General features: G+C 52.6%; 1 protein-coding gene across 13 annotated transcripts in view; it reads left to right on the top strand.

Annotated features, from left to right (window-relative positions):
* The window catches only part of DAB2IP (DAB2 interacting protein), a 207,943-nt gene that overhangs the window by 179,981 nt on the left and 12,404 nt on the right, over positions 1 to 15,558 (top strand). For all 13 annotated transcript variants that reach the window (XM_061352508.1, XM_061352506.1, XM_061352504.1 and 10 more), the window contains 3 exons: positions 7,701 to 7,845; positions 10,094 to 10,238; positions 13,974 to 14,210. In XM_061352508.1, coding sequence (XP_061208492.1) covers positions 7,701 to 7,845; positions 10,094 to 10,238; positions 13,974 to 14,210 — 527 coding nt within the window. The remainder of the gene's footprint in view (positions 1 to 7,700; positions 7,846 to 10,093; positions 10,239 to 13,973; positions 14,211 to 15,558) is intronic.

Consider the following 15,558-nt stretch of genomic DNA (forward strand, 5'->3'; position numbering starts at 1 on the left):
ACCATGGCAGGGTTCATGCATTAGATTTAATTACCCTCTGTTGGACAGAGAAGTGGCTTGCCCTCCTGATCTGGTTCAGGGCAGGCAAAGCTCACTGAGAGGATTGTGCAGCCGTGGGCCTGCTGTTGCAGAGGCAGAGAAAATAGCTGTTAAAGCCTTCCTTCCCCCAGGCAGCAGTGTCAGGCCCCAGGAGCACAGGGAAGGACCGCAGCCCTGCTCCCCTTGGCTTTGTTGCCTTCAGAGGTGACAGAAGTGATTCACAGCCTGTGAAATACGCTCTGTGGTTACACAGGGGAGCATCGTAGGTGTCCCCTCCTCACTCCTTGTGCCAGGCTTCAGACCCATCAGTGTGTGGTTTCTGGGCACATCTCATCAGGAGCCATGGGCTGTGCTGCCTCTCGTCCGCTAGTGCCAGGGCTCTTGTTGAAATAGCCTTCTACTGAAGGACCATGTCCATGGCTTACGTGTTTCTGGTGCAAAAGGCTTCAAGTATCGCCCCAGTCTCAGTCACCACGGATCATATGTTGGCATGGCTGAGAGCTGTTGTCACTGTTCCTGCTTTTTTCCTCTTCTCCTTAGTACTGGAGAGGCTCCAGAGAGAGCAAGTGTGTTTCCAGACATGTGTCTGCATCAGTGCTTGAGATCCCAGAGGCTCTGCACAGGGGACATGGCAAACAGTAAACAGACTTGATGAATTTCCCCCTAAAATGGAGCTTCTGCTTTCCCTGCCTGTCATCTGCCATCAGCATTAGCACAGGGTTTAGGGAGCTGTCAGAGCAACAGGAGTTACTGGAGCATGGGAACCAGGTGGTGTGTGCTTTAGTTGGACAAGCAGAGAGAGGGGAGAAGCAGCAGGAAGGTAAAATCATAGGATCATGGCACAGCCCAGGTTGGAAGGGACCTCAGAAGATCATCTGGTCCAGCCTTCTGAGGGAGAGGCAGCCTAAATGGGATTAGCTGGCTCCCTGTCCAGCTGTATCTTGAAAGCCTCCAGTGATGGGGACCCCCCGTGTCCTTGGGGAGGTTTTCCCAGTGATTGATTGTTCTAAATGTGTAACATTTCTTTCTTATGTCAAGATTAAATCCAGCCTCTGCTGGGTGAGGAGCACCCTGGGGGCAGCCCCCCCCCCTTCCAGGCTCTGTCCTGCTGGGACCTCTGAAGCTGGAGGTGGGTTCTGCATCCCTGTGCCTTGCCAAGAGCCCTTCCAGCCGCCTCGAGAGCTCTCCCCTGCCCTGAAGAGTGCAGACGTGGCACTCGGCAAGCACTGATTTATTTTGCTGATAAAGGGGGTTTTGTTGATGTTGGCTGCTGTAGCTGATGCTAAAGCAGCAATTAACAGTTGGCCCGAGAAAACAAGTGTCCAGTAGATTATCAGTGAAGACTCGTTAGCAGCTAATTGCTCGTGCAGTGTTTCAGGCCCTGCTTTCCTGCCGTGATTTGCTGTAAATATGGTGTAATCCCTTAATGAGGCAGGGTCATGGGGTCCCTGTGTCCACCCAGAGCCACGCTGCAGGAGAGGGGTGATGTGGTGCTGTATGGGTGATGCCACGTGCAGAGCGCACAGAGCTGCAGCAGGAGGGGGACAAGGGCTGTAGGTGAATTGTCTCCCTAAATACCTGCTTCTTCCTGGGCTTCACAACTGTGTCACAATAGATGAGAAGGTGGGGAATGGAAGCGGAGTGTTCTGGCTGGGAGTAAGAGTCCATCCTTTGATCCCTGTTTGGGAAAGGGAAAAGCTTCATCCCTGCAGTGCTGTGGGAGGGTTTGGTGCACATCAGGGTGTGCCTGGAACCTCCTGACCAGCCACCAAGGCACTGAGGAGGGGGAAGAGAGTTTTGATGAAGGTAGAAGTGCAGATGGTCCGGCTGAGGGATCTGCCCCAGCCCTCTGGGGCAGCCTGACCAACATCCAGCCCTACGCCAGCTCCCTCCATCAGGCAGTGGTTGGTCACTGTCTCCTTCTATGGCACATAGGGGTGGGAAGAGGCAAGAGGGACCTGGGTTTGTGGCTCAGCACAGGGATGCGGGCTCTCAGCATCGCTCCTTGACTCATTACGTGATTCCATCTCCCCGGTGAGAGCACTGATAAAGTGTTACCTCTAAGGGTGTGGAGATGCCTGATTATTTCCATGTGTTTTGCAACCCAGAGACACAGAGTCATAACTTCAGGTATTTCTGTTGCCATACCTGGTGTTACCAGGAGTGCTCATCCCTGCCATTAGCATGGCTTGATGTGGCCTGTGTGATGTGGTTGTGGCTGCATCCTTCCCAACACAACAATGATTGCGACTTCAGATGCTTCCAGAGTATTTCCCATGCGTAGATTTGTCTCAGGGCTCTCTTACAGCTTTTGGAGCTCAGTTCATGACCATAAATACCTAAACCACCCCTCTCTTGTCCAAATGGTTGGTAGCTCAAAGCCAGCATTCGACAGAGCTCGAAGGAGCCAGCTGCCCCCTTGAAATAAATATTTCTCGCCTTGTGAATGGGGTGAGTCCCTGTTTGTGCTGTGAGGGTTAGCTTCAGCTGAGCAATGTAGTGACTCCTTCCGTGGAGTCGGGGCAGAGCACTGGGAAAGTGCACAGGGAAGCACAGGCACTGCACAAGTTCAACCATAGATGAGCCTGCAGCAGCCAGGTCCTCTTCCCCATGGAGTTTATCTGTCTGATAATGCTTTATAGTAGCTATAGTTAAACTAGTAAAGCTTTTAATGAGTTTTATGAGCACCCGTGCAGTTTTTACCCCTCTGTGGGGGTGGTGAGCAGTTTCTGAGCCTCCTGCGTGGGATCCAGCCCCTCTGCCCTCACGGGGAGGTTGGTGGGCACTCAGTGTGTTGTTACTATATCCTTAAGGTTTTCTTATTGCCATGAGCAAGGTGATGGGAGCAGATTCCTTTGTGTCTACCCTCACGTTGCCACTTCACCTCCTTTCCCAAGGAGAACTGGAAAGTGCTGGAAGTGTTGAGGACGAGCTCTAGCACTCACAGGAGGGAACATCATTGCATTTCCTAGCACAGAAATGTCCAGCACAGCTCCTCAGAGGATCCGTGGGGGTCAGGAGTCAGTGGCTGGCAGTTGGGATCCTTGGTTTCACACCCTGTCCTCCACTGCTCTCCTTGCACATCAAGTGCTGTGTTTCACTGACACACATGGGTCCACCTGTAACCTACAGCCCTGCTAACCCCTGGTGTTTTTCACCTTTGCATAAAAGCCCAGCTGGACTCTGGGCTAGTCTTTGAAATTAGCAGTAATCTTATTACCTTTATCAATTCAATCCTCTTAAGGTTAAGTCAATCCTCTTAATCAGGCTCATGATGTGGAGAACCTTATTATTTCAAAGTCAATCTGCCCATCAGTCACTTACAACATTGGAACCGTCAGCTCCAGCCCTGGGGGCTGTGTGTTCCAGGTGGTGTGTGGGGGGCCGTGGGTCTCATCAGCTCCCTCACCCCCCACGTGCTCCAGGGTGGACACATCCTGAGGGGCTGGAGGCCCTCCCGCAGGACAGCGAGTGCAGGCTCCATCCTGGGTGCGCACAGGGTGCTCCTGCAAGGCTTGTGCTGTTTCCTGGCTCCCTGTGCCCTTGGAATGCTCCTGCTCCCACTGGAGCTGGGCCAGGCCCCCGGCTGGCTCCATCTCTGTGCCTCCTGGGTGCCGGAGCTGGAGGGGGCTGATATTGCCCAGTGACACCCCCCGGGCACAGGGGTACTTGATGCAGACAGACCCCTCACCAGGGTCGGCTCTCTTGGCACCGGCAAGTGCAGGCACTGGAAGTCTGGAGCCCTGTGGGATGTGCAGGGCTGAGGGGTGCTGGAGGCTGAGCTGTCAGTTGCTGATCATGTGTGACTGGATTAGCTTTCTTTGCTCTGGCTTTGCCCCCTGTGAAGAAGCTTTTTCTGCCTGTTTTTTGTGTTGGAGCAATGCAATTAGTCCGCTTCCTTTGCCCCATTGACGTGGGCAATGAAGGATCCTGTTCCTGAGCAGGTGTTGGTTTTTCTTTTAGTGGATTTCACTTTGCAATGAGCCCTTTTCCAGTTGAAGCCATCCCCAGGGCAGCAGCTTCCAACAGCCGCCTGCAGGGACCATGTGCGGGGTACAGCGTACTCTGTTCCAGGGCATCACCCCCATCTCCATACTCTCCTTCCAGTTTCCCCAAGCAAAGGTTTAGGGGATCCTCCATGGCAGCGTCAAAGATTCCAGCTGCAGGAGGACTCAGGCATAGAATCATGGAATGATTTGGGTTGGAAGGGACCTTAAAGATACCCAGTTCCAGCCCCCGTGGACCAGGTTGCTCCAAGCCCTGTCCAGCCTGGCCTTGACCACTTCCAGGGATGGGGCAGCCACAGCTTCTCTGCTGCAGGGACCAGGCTGCCTCTCCTGTGTGTGTTGCTGGAGGAGCTGCCTTAGCACAGCTCACGCTGCTGGGGTTCATGCTTGGTTGGTTGAAAAGTGCTGGGAACCAGTGCACTGGGTTGATCTCTTTGTGAGCTGCTCTTGGCAGTGTTGGAAGGGTTGGAACTGGGTGATCCTGAAGGTCCCTTCCAGCCCAAAGCATTCTCTGATTCTCTGTCAGCATATGGACAGTGACTGAAGTTGCACAGGTTCAGCCATGTCCAGTCTGAAGCAAATACCCTGAAAACCACCAGGGGCACAAGCCTGGAGAGCACTGCCACAGCCCTTAATTTTTACTGTAGACCTTCTCCTTCCCCTCTCGACTCCCATGTAATGAAATAAAGCATCTTATTTTCTTCCATTGCCAGGGGCCCTAACTGAAAACAACCCCCTGCTGATCTCTGCTGCTCAGAAACAGGGAGTTTTATTGGCTTTAGTTATTGCATTTTATTCAGAGCCTTGTATGTGGGTGAGTGAGGCCCCCGGAGGGATTCGACGAGGATTTGCATTCCATTTGTGTGTTCTGAGTGCTGGCTGCTGCCGTACTTCAGGCAGAGATACCAGACGTGTGATCCAGAGCCCATGGGGCTTTTCTGTGCAGAGGGAAGGCAGGATCTGGAAATGGCCCTGGGACAGGAACTGTGGGATGTCATGGGAACTGACCCATGGAGGAGGCTCCTTTCCTGCAGCCAGCAGAGCTCCGCTGGGCTGCCCAGAGGCAGAGGAACTCACTGAAGGACATTGGCTGTGGGTATTTTGATCCCTGATGCACCCCAGGGCTGGTTCGTAGCCTGGCGAGATGCCTCCTGCAGCCTGGGGAGGCTGGACCTGCTGGGGATGCTGAGCAGGCCTTGCCTGCGGGATGCTGGTGGATGTCCTGGCTCTTCCTTCCATCCCTCTCTCAGTTACAAAGCCGGATCCCACCACATTAAGTCCCAGCTTTGGGTGTTGTGCCATAATGGAGCTCTTTGGGATTTCAGCAGCTTTCCTTCCCACTTTGGGAACCAGAGGTTGTTCCTCAGCTGTCAAGCTGCAGGTGCTCCATAGTGGATAATGGCCACAGCAGAGGTTTCAGAGCAACCTTTCCTGGCCATGTGCTGAGTCCCACAGTGGAATTTTCCCTCATTTTAATTTCTGGTGGATTCTAGATTAGCAAAAATCGTTAAAATTGGCATTATCAGTGGCTAAACCTTGTCTTTTGGGTATCCAGCTCTTGGCAGCCCTGGCTCCAGCTGGGGTGGGCATCACAGCTTGGACCAGCATCCCACAGCTGCCAGTCCTTGGCCAGCAATGGAGGGGAAAGCAAACCCTTGGCTAGGAGAAACTGTAAAAGTCAGTTATTCCTGAGATAATTAGTATGTTGGGAAAGTGACAGGAAAGAGAATCGAGCAAAGCCAAGGTCAGTGGCTGCTAATTAAGAACCAGCACCTTGTGTCAGCCTGAGCTGTGGCTTAGAATTGAAACGGACCCCGGGAGAGACCCAGGAAGATAAAGGTGATGGAGTTACCCAGATAGCAGCCAGTGGGAATTGAGCAGGGGTTTAAAGTTTCATTCCAGCCTGGCTGATAAAAGGGGCTAAATGAGAGAAAATAGTGGGGGAAGGCTCGTGCTTTGCTTCCAGGAGGGATTTTTTTGCCTCTGCAGCTGCAGGAGCATTGCAGACATAGCAGGATCTCACGAAGGGTAAAGAAATAATGGAAGTGACTTCTTTTTTTAACCAGAGCTCCTCTGGCTCTTTCTGGGGCTCTCTGGGAAGGTCAGGACAGTGTACTGGTCCCAGTCTTGTGGGAAGGTGGGAGAGACTGGGGCCATTGGGTGCTGTTTGAACCTTGGTTAAGCTCTCAGGGCACAGATGTCCGTATGAAGAATGAAATGGAGCTGAGTGCCTCTCTCTCTCCCAGCTACTGGCAGGGATGGGATCTCAGTGTCCCCTCTCCTGAAGCTGGGTTGGAGCAGGCTGGGTCATGGCCACGGTGCTCGGGAGCTGCGTTTTGGGAATGGCAAGGACAGGACCTAGGTCTCTGCGTGACAGCTCTGGGATGCTCCTGGTGCCCTTGCCAGGAGCAGGTTACCTCTGGTACCGTTGTGACAAATGAAGGAGAATTTCATAGTGAAAGGTTATTACCAAGCAGATGATTTTGTTCTGGGGGAAAGCAGTTTAGAAAAAGGGGCCTTTGGCTGTGGAATTGAATGTGTGTGTCAACCTTTCTCTGTCTCCTGCATGGGAAACAGTGAGCGCTTTAATGCATCTGATCTACACGGTGCCTGTTCCCCTTCGCCCAGGTGAATGGTACAGAGTGGGAGGAGATGGACCTTTCCAGCAGCCAGCACAGCGAGGAGCTGGGCAGGAGCCCAGAGCTGCTTTTCCCATTAGCAGTGCAGTGAAAGAAGCTGAATATATATTAGCATTAAGATCTGCATGGCATTTCTTCTGCATTAACACTGGCTGTAGCACGCTAAATACCACACCACGCAGTGGAGTCTCAGCAGAATGCATGGGGACCCGTGTGATGCTCTCTGCTCGGTTAATGCTGCTGCTGAAGCAGACGTGGAGCTGGGGCAGAAGGGCTGGTACTGGTTTAGGTTTTGTAACTCAGCAGCCTGGTCTGAAGCACGGGGCAGCTGTCAGCATGTGGCCTGCTCCTGCTCACCCCTTTCATTGCTCTGCAGCCCAGGGGATAAGATGCTTACATGGGATTTGGTTGTGTGCACATCAGGCCCCAAATCTGTGCTGTAGCAATGCTGTTTATTTCCATGAGTACTAAGGAAATGGGACACTTGAGTATCTTGGTGCATATTATAGGCTTGATTCTCAGCCATTAACTGTGGGGCACAGCTCATGACATCCGAGCATGCCCTTGGTTTGCAACCAGTCACTTAGACATCAAATACAGCCACATTTACCAGCAAACATGATGTTTCACCCACAAAATGGGAACTAGACGATGTTAAGGTCCTTTCCAACCTTGACCATCCTAAAATGTGAGGCAGATAAAAGGCCCAGCTGGAAACCAGCACTGATGGAGAGGCAAATGTGGTGCAGGTCTGAAATGAATCATTTTGGGGGTCATTTTTGAATAGTTTTTGTGGTGTGAAAATTGTGACTTTTCCAGAGACTTTATTTTTCCTCTCCTCTAAGAGGCTGGAACAGGAGGGAAGTGGGGCCGGGAGCAGCTCAGCATGGGACAGCCAGGATCACCCTCCGCTCTGTCCTGTGTCTCACAAAGCTGAGAGGAGGGGAGGCTGCCTGCTCTGCTGAACGAAGCGTGTGTCAGTGCGTGGTGACCCACCATGGGCTTTGCTTTCCAGGATTTCTTGACTGACCTGATGATGTCTGAAGTTGATCGCTGTGGTGAGAATGAGCATCTCATTTTCAGGGAGAACACACTGGCCACCAAAGCAATCGAAGAATACCTGAAGCTGGTGGGGCAGAAATACTTGCAAGATGCCTTAGGTACGTACAGAGCATTGGCAAGGCTCACCCAGAGAAGTCCTCTAGGTTGCAGGGTGCTCTGTGGTGGAGCCTTGATACCTGTCAGAGGGTTTCACTGGCAGCAGGGTCCAACCAGGGGCACAGCCGTGACCCAACAGGCAGCTCTCTGCTCCCAGGTGAAGGTCACCACTGAGTTAGTGCTTCAGTCCACTTTCAAAGGAGATAAATTGGTATGTGAAGGCATTATGCTGCCTTCCATGGCTTCTGTCTCGGTGCCGTCAGTGTCACAGCAGCTGATAGAACCTTTCCCCTGATGGCACCCCGGGACCAGAGACGCTCCCTCAGTTCCTTGCAGCGCTGGAGATCAGATGCAATCTCCCAAGTGCTGGTGAGGAGGGAGCCATGTCCCCGATCACGCTGGGAACGGCCCTCCTGGTGGCTGGGTTTTAAGTGCTGGCGATGTTCATGGCTTCAAAAATATTTCTCTTGATGCAAATGGAAATAATTAGAGGTTGTGCTTCTGGGCAGGTCAGGAAGGAATTGCTGTGTTGCTGTTTGCAGCCAGCACGGCACGAGGATGGGGAGAGGCTGCTTTGAAGCATGATGTCTGAGCCTCAGCCGAAGGCAGCTAGATCGGATCCACGTCTTAGCAGAGCTCCCAGTGAAGTGTTCATTTTTCAGGATGTTGGGTTCCTACCAGTGGATTTGTGTAACTTTAGCAAGGAGCAAAGAAGCATAAATACTTTATTAAGATAATAGTAATAATGACAGCATCGGGAAGGGGAGATCGTGGAGTGGAAGCAACACATAGCCCACAAGGATAGGAAAAGCAATAGTATTTATTTCTGCCTTGTAATGCTTTCTGGTTGAAGGCAAGTCTGTAAGTAGATTACCTCATACAAGTTCTAAGCAGCCAGGGGATTAATGAAGGCACAGAGTGCTGAAACATTCCCCTTTCAGGGCTCAATGCAAATGCTGCCAAGCCAGCTCCAGCTAGTGCAGGTGGAGCCTTGGGTTCCTGCTTGCTGGTCAGGGCACTGGTCCTGTGTAAGGCCTTTTATCAGTGAAGTGATTCATCTCTGTGTCACCAGGTAACACAATACAGCACAAGGTAACACAATAAAAGATAGTGTTTTCCTTTAAACCATGAAGCACAAGCAAGTAATAGGGCCGGGTGCTAACAGCAGGCATCACCTGCAGGCGAGCAGAGAGGCTCCAGAGCTCCCTGGCAGAGCTGAAAATACATTGGAGAGGCTCTCCAGTGTGTAATTAAAATCTGTTTTGGCAATAGGGGAGGAATGCAGACGAGAGTGAGCCAAAACCAGGAGTATGGGAAAATCCAAGACGGTCAGGACTGAGAAGATGAGCAAACCAACCGGAATTAGGAGATGAGCAAACCAACTGGAATTAGAAGAAAGCCAAAGCAAGCCTTTCTCCAGAACATCACCTGGCTCTGCAGATCCCTTAGACATTGCCTTCTAATCCCCGTTATCCCATCCCCAGCCACCACTGTGTGTTAGCTGGGATGGGTGACTGCCACCCCCAAACTGGACACTGGTCCAGGCAGTGGGAACATCATCAGCTTGGGCAGCAGGGATCTGTCAGCCAGGGTGAAAGGTGGCACGAGAGTGAGGAGCTCCAAAGCAGCCCCATGGTGTGATCCTCCACGGTGTGAGGAGCAGCCAGGCACAAACAGGAGTGCAGGGAAGCTCAGAGAAATGTTTTAATTCAATTTTGTGTGATGTTCAGCTCAAAATAAACCCAGTAAATGGTTCCTTTCCTTTAATTACCCATTTCTCCTGTGAATCACAGCGGCTTCTCCATGCCAGGGCACAGGCTGCAGTAGCAGCCATCCTACAAATAATTACAGAACTTGCCAGCATACTTCCTACTGGATTTGCCCAAGGGAGCGTCTCTGGAACCGGTGTAATGGGGGCTCAGGGCAGGCTGAGGAAGCGGCTGTTTTGGCTGCTCAGTTCTGATGCAATAGCCCATAGCCACAGGGCAGAGCTGCCAGCTGGGTGAGAGGGATGGAATGTGCTCATTGGGAATACGGGAGCCTTTCTGCAGGCTGCACCTGGGTCTGGTCAGGGATCCTGGGAGCTGGTGGGGCACAGCCTGCCCTGGGAGCCACCACCAGCTCTTGTACCCACTTCTGTTCAGGCAGCGTGGTGGGGTGCAGGTGGGATGCTTGGGCTCGTGAACAGAATTGCTTGCAGGCTGCATCTCTCGTGTCTCTCGAACCCATCACCAACTGTCTGTTTTACAGGGGAATTTATCAAGGCACTGTATGAGTCAGATGAGAATTGCGAGGTGGATCCCAGTAAGTGTTCATCTTCAGACCTTCCTGAACATCAGAGCAACCTGAAAATGTGCTGTGAGCTGGCCTTCTGCAAGATCATCAACTCCTACTGGTCAGTATCCTGTGAGCATCGCTCCCCTCCTCATGCCATTGGCTAGCACAGAGCTGATGCAGCTGCAGGGACAGGGTGGCAGCAGCCCATCTTCAGGCTGTTGGTACCCATCCCTTAGCTGTGCTGATGGGCAGCTTGTCAGAGAGCTTTGGAGGGAGAGCTGCAGGGCCCTGCTCACATCCTGTGGTACGTAAAGGATCAGGAGCAAGGGTGAGGATGGCCAGGGGGTGAGACAGCAGCTCCTGCTCAAAGTATGGAGTATGTGCTCTATGAGTGCAAGAGCCTCACTGATTCTCCACCAGGCCTGTTTTCAGTGGCTGCTGAAGGGTTACTGGTGCACAGACATGGGGACAGGGCAGTGGAGTCAAGGAACATGAAATGCCTTTGCAAGGGTGGCCAGTTCAGAGAGGGACTTGATGCCAACTGTGTGTGAAAGTCTGGAATAAAGGGCAGAAATGCATGGCCTGGGTCTCCCACCCGTGTACTGATTCAGTCTGGGTCAGACTGATGCACTCTGCCTGTCTCAGATGAAGTTCTGAGATCCTCTCTGCTGCACGGATGCTGCACCAGCACAGGGAGCTTTTGTTTAGGCAGATGTTCTCTTGTTGCAGGGTGCTGGAGCCCAGGAGGATGCTGCTGTTCCTCTTGGTTTGCTCTTTGGCTCAGCATCCTGCATTCCTCTGTTAACCCCTCTGTCTCCCAGCCCCGGGGTGCTTGCTGAGGCAGAGGTGGGGAGCCCATTGCCTCCTTGGCCCAAGGCCTGGTATGCAGTTGGAGGCATTTCCTGGTTGTTTATTCTCAGGGTAAAGGTTCTTGCAACCAGTTGGGGCAGGCCCGAATATGCAAAGTTGACTGGAGTAAGGTAGTTGTATCCTGTTGAGGAGGCTGTCAGGTTCATGGTGTGGCCTGTGCTCAGCCCTGGGGACTGGCAGCCTGTTAGAGACGCTGCCTGCAAAGATGAACTGAAAGGGGGAAAACGGGTTTGTGACTCTCTTTACTTGGAGAAATAAAAGGCTTTGCTTTCTGCTGCTTCCTGATGTACCTGATCTATATGAGAGAATGAGCACTTTGCCTTACTGTTGGGTTTGCAGTCTTCCTGCTTCAGTGTCTGGGCTTAGTTTGTGTTAACGTATTTAGTAACACCACTGTTGTTGCAGAGCATCAACTCAGGATAATATTGGAGGAAGGAAGTCTTTGATAATGAGGATTTCTCATTTTCTCTCCTGTCCCAGCTGTTCTGTTGAGCTCTGAAAGCTCATGATATGCAATCTCCCCGGATTGTGAGTGCAGGCCCAGGAAGGGAATTGCTTTTCCTGATCCTGGTTAGGGACAAAACAAGCAGCAGGAGGCTCATTCAGACATAGGGCAGATTTCTTTACAGGTATCCTATACCTTGTCCTGGGCTGATTAATAACTGGCTCAGGAATGGTGTTTACCTGCTCTCCCGGGACGGATTCACTGCTTTTGGCCACCAGTGGATTACAATTGTTTGAATGAATGTCTTCCTAAAAATACCCAAAGCAGCACTAAAAGGTCACTCTAAAAATAGGCTTGGAAAGTGCCCTAAGGAGAGTCAGGAATGCACGGGAAGTTTGTTCCTCCAGTCCTGCCTTTCCAAGGAAGGCTGAAGCAGCTGCTCTGAGTGGTTCCCCCTCGCTCCTTTGTGCTCAGTGGTTCTTAGGGATTAATAGGGCTGATGAGTGTTCAGGATTGGCCAAGGTATCCTGAGAGCTAACGATCCTGCTTTAAATAGAGTGCCAGAGCGTGCATGCTCATCTGCAGAGAGAGCCAGCGAGAGGAAAGAGGTTGACAATAACTGAAAATTGTTATAATTATGACATGATTTGGACATCTGGGAAGTTTCAGTGTAAGCAGAATTGCAGCACGCGGGCGCTCATCACTGGGGAGTTGGGTGATGAATTACGGGCCTGTTTGTCCCACATCCACTGGGACACAGTTGAAGGTTTGTGGTCTCCCTTGCCGGTGAGCCAGGCTCAGGGGCTGCGTGCATTGCGAGGGGCTGCTCCGCAGTGATGGTACAACCTGTGCTGATCAGTCAAGCCTTAAATTGCTTAAAGGATTCTCCTGTTTCTGGGCAAATACCATGAAGCAGAAGGGCTGTGTCCAATTGTGTGGATCAAATCAAAGACAGAGGAGAATTTACCCAGCCGGGGACGTGGGCTAATGTTATTTATGAAGCACAGGGTGAAAGCTCACGGATGTGAAAGCATGAAGCCAACATGGAGCAGAAGCTGAATGCAATGTAAGCGTTTCCAAGTGCTTCCATGGAATGTCACCACCCATGTCAGATCAGACTGAAACCTGGAAACCTGGAGCACAGCTGCACGGGCCTTTCCCTGTGTGGTGGGATGCCCTGGGTGGGATTAACAGCAGCATCCCCAGACCTGAAATGGGGGTTTGCAGTTGAAATGAGGGGTGAGGGCTTTGCCTGCTGAGCATGGATGCTGCTGGCTCAGAGGATGGCTGCAGAGCCAGAGGCCACGGCTCTGGAGTGCAGGGTACCCACAGACCCTGTAGGTCTCTGCAGTGTGGCCAGGAGGAGTCAGTTGGACTCGATGGAATGAGTGTCCACAGTCCTGGGAAGCAGAGGCCGGAGGATGGGGAGTGCTGGCAGCAGGAGGAATGACCTTGTACTGGCCTGGAGGAGCTGATTTTCCCTTCTGCAGTCAGTCTGGGAAGGCCATTGAGAACCAAGCTCATATTATTTTGCTTTTCCCAGATAGTCCCTGCACCAAAACAGGGAAACCATCCTCCAAAATGGCTGTTTGTTAAGGAGATTTATGGAGTCTGACCCCACTTCAGTCTGGTTTTGTACCACCCAGCTCTGGTTCTGAAGCAGAGGAGGTGGTTGCTGGCCAGGGCAGCCTCCAGCCGATGGGGAGCTGTGTCCCAAGGGACCAAGGGCGGCGCAGTGGGACCCGCTGCCAGCCTGCTCCTGGCTGTGGGAGTATCCAGCTGAATAAATAACACATGCTGGGAACAGGATAAGGTGGGAGCAGGGAGCTGGGGAGGGCTGGACAGAAACAGGCAGCAAGCTGTCCAGCGATAAGGGCTGCTGCAGCTACCGACTGCTGGAGCCAGGGGAATTCTGGTATCCAGGAAAGCCAGGCTGAGTCTGTGCAGCTATAGGGCTGGAGGAGCTCCAGTGGGGCTCCGTGTTTGTACTGGTCATGGTAGGATTTGATCCATGTGCTTGAACAGGAGTATTACAACCTGCACAGCCGCACTGGTGAGCCCGGTACCATGGATGTTCCTGCTGAGGGGGTCCCTGATGCTGTGTTTCTTCAGGAGACACAATCCCCCTTGGTGGCTGAGCTTCCCCTAGGTCAGAGCACCCTGAGACACAATCAGCTGCCTTGGGAAGAGCTGCTTTGCACAGGTTGTCTCATATCTCCCTCTTCCCAGTTGTCCAGGGGTTTAGCACCCAGCACAACCAGACAGTGTTCATTAGTGTGGTGAAAGCTGCTTCTCCTACAGCATTATGGAGCAGCTTTGCTTTGTCCTGTGTGGCCTGCAGAAAACAAGGACAGGGATGTGACTGATGCGAGTGGTGGTGCTGCTGTGCATCAGCAGGGTGAGAGAGCTCTACCGCTGTATGGGTCTGCATGTCGTACCCCACAGCTTATACACACCATATGTAGTTACTGCTGTGTGGCAGTTTGAGCACCCGGGCCTTGAACATCCCATCCCTGCTATGTCCCCCTCTCGTTCCAGTGTCTTCCCAAGGGAGCTCAAGGAAGTTTTTGCCTCATGGAGGCAAGAATGCAGCAACCGCGGCCGCCCGGACATCAGCGAGCGACTGATCAGTGCCTCCCTGTTCCTGCGGTTCCTGTGCCCCGCCATCATGTCCCCGTCCCTCTTCAGCCTCCTGCAGGAGTACCCGGACGACCGCACTGCACGCACTTTGACCCTCATTGCCAAGGTCACCCAGAACCTCGCCAACTTTGCCAAGTAAGCCGGGAGCCGGGATGGGAGCGGGCAGGAGGCGCCGGGTGTGCAGGCAGAGCCCAGCACCGGCCCCACAGCCCCGCACTGCCTGCTCCTCGCCTCGGTGGAAGGGGTCTGGTTGTTTCCTGTTGGCTGTTTCCCCCACGTCTCTCTGGGACCCATTCCCTCACTGCGGGGTCAGGGAGATCACTGAAGTTTCCAAAACAGGACGTGTTTTATGAGCAGGAAAAGGAGCTGTTTTGAGCACACAGAGGAGCCAGCGGGCTGGCAGCAGGGACACCCTGGCACAGCCAGGCACATTGTCCTGGCATGGCATGGTTGGCCTCTCGGGGGCACCAGCAGGACCAGAACCCCAACAGCAGCTTGTTGCTCAGGAGCTGGTCTTTCCCTCCTGTAAGCTCTAGGACCCTCCTGCTGTTTAAATGCAGTTGTCTGAACTGGGAGGGTATGAAAGGAGAAGGGAACACTATCTGTTTCCAACTAAATCCTATCCGTTTCTAACTAAACCCATTGGTTTGGTGGAAACAAAGCGAGAGATTTCTGAGAATCTTTCCACTGGCTGCAGCTCTGAGCTACTTACGCTGAGCTCTGATAACAAAATGATGAGCTTTCCGAAACATGAATGGACAGTTTCTGTCTAAAGCTTCTTAGATTTGGAATCCAGCTTAGTACACACGCTCGCCGTCAGGAGCGTGCAGGCATGCAGACGCAGATGGAAGATGTACAAGTGTGTTACACTCGATGACAGCAATTCTCTCTATTCCTGACCAATCCCTAACTAAAGGGTTTTCAGATTCTCAGCACTTTGCAGGAAACTCTTTTAACTAAGCTGACATTAGTCAGTCAGAGTGATGGAGCTGAGCTGTGCCGCAGCTGGCACACAGCCGAGCCTCGGGATCGCTGGCACTGGCACAGCACCAACCACTGCTGGTACAGTTGAACCACGAGACCCTCCCTGGTGTGCTCTCAATAAGACATCTAACCCAGAGGGGGGTCTGGGAAGTGCTCGGGGGGCAGAGGAGGTTGCAGGATGCCAGAGGGAACACGTGGGGTGGCCCAGCTGCAAGTGTAGCTCTCCAGGGTGATCCCAGAGCCATTGTGCTGGGGCAGCAGTGGCTGGGGTTAGCTCCAGTCCTTGTGGAAGCGCAGGGAGAGTGCAGGATTCGTGCCACCATCATGGGCTTCAGCAGTTGATGGTGCTTGGTTTTATGATTTATTTCCAGTGACAGGTCCTATTTCTGGAGGCTGTGCCCTGACCCAGCAGTAAGATACACACCATTACCAACAACAGCTTTGTTTCTCTGGCTTTCACCTTTATTTCTGCTGTGGAGATCCCACACTGACGAGGACA

This window comes from Neopsephotus bourkii, unplaced genomic scaffold (genome assembly GCF_033783945.1).
Source record: "Neopsephotus bourkii isolate Nb327-2 ecotype Australia unplaced genomic scaffold, CSIRO-AGI_Nbou_v1 NB_659, whole genome shotgun sequence".
In the NCBI taxonomy this organism is placed as follows: domain Eukaryota; kingdom Metazoa; phylum Chordata; class Aves; order Psittaciformes; family Psittacidae; genus Neopsephotus; species Neopsephotus bourkii.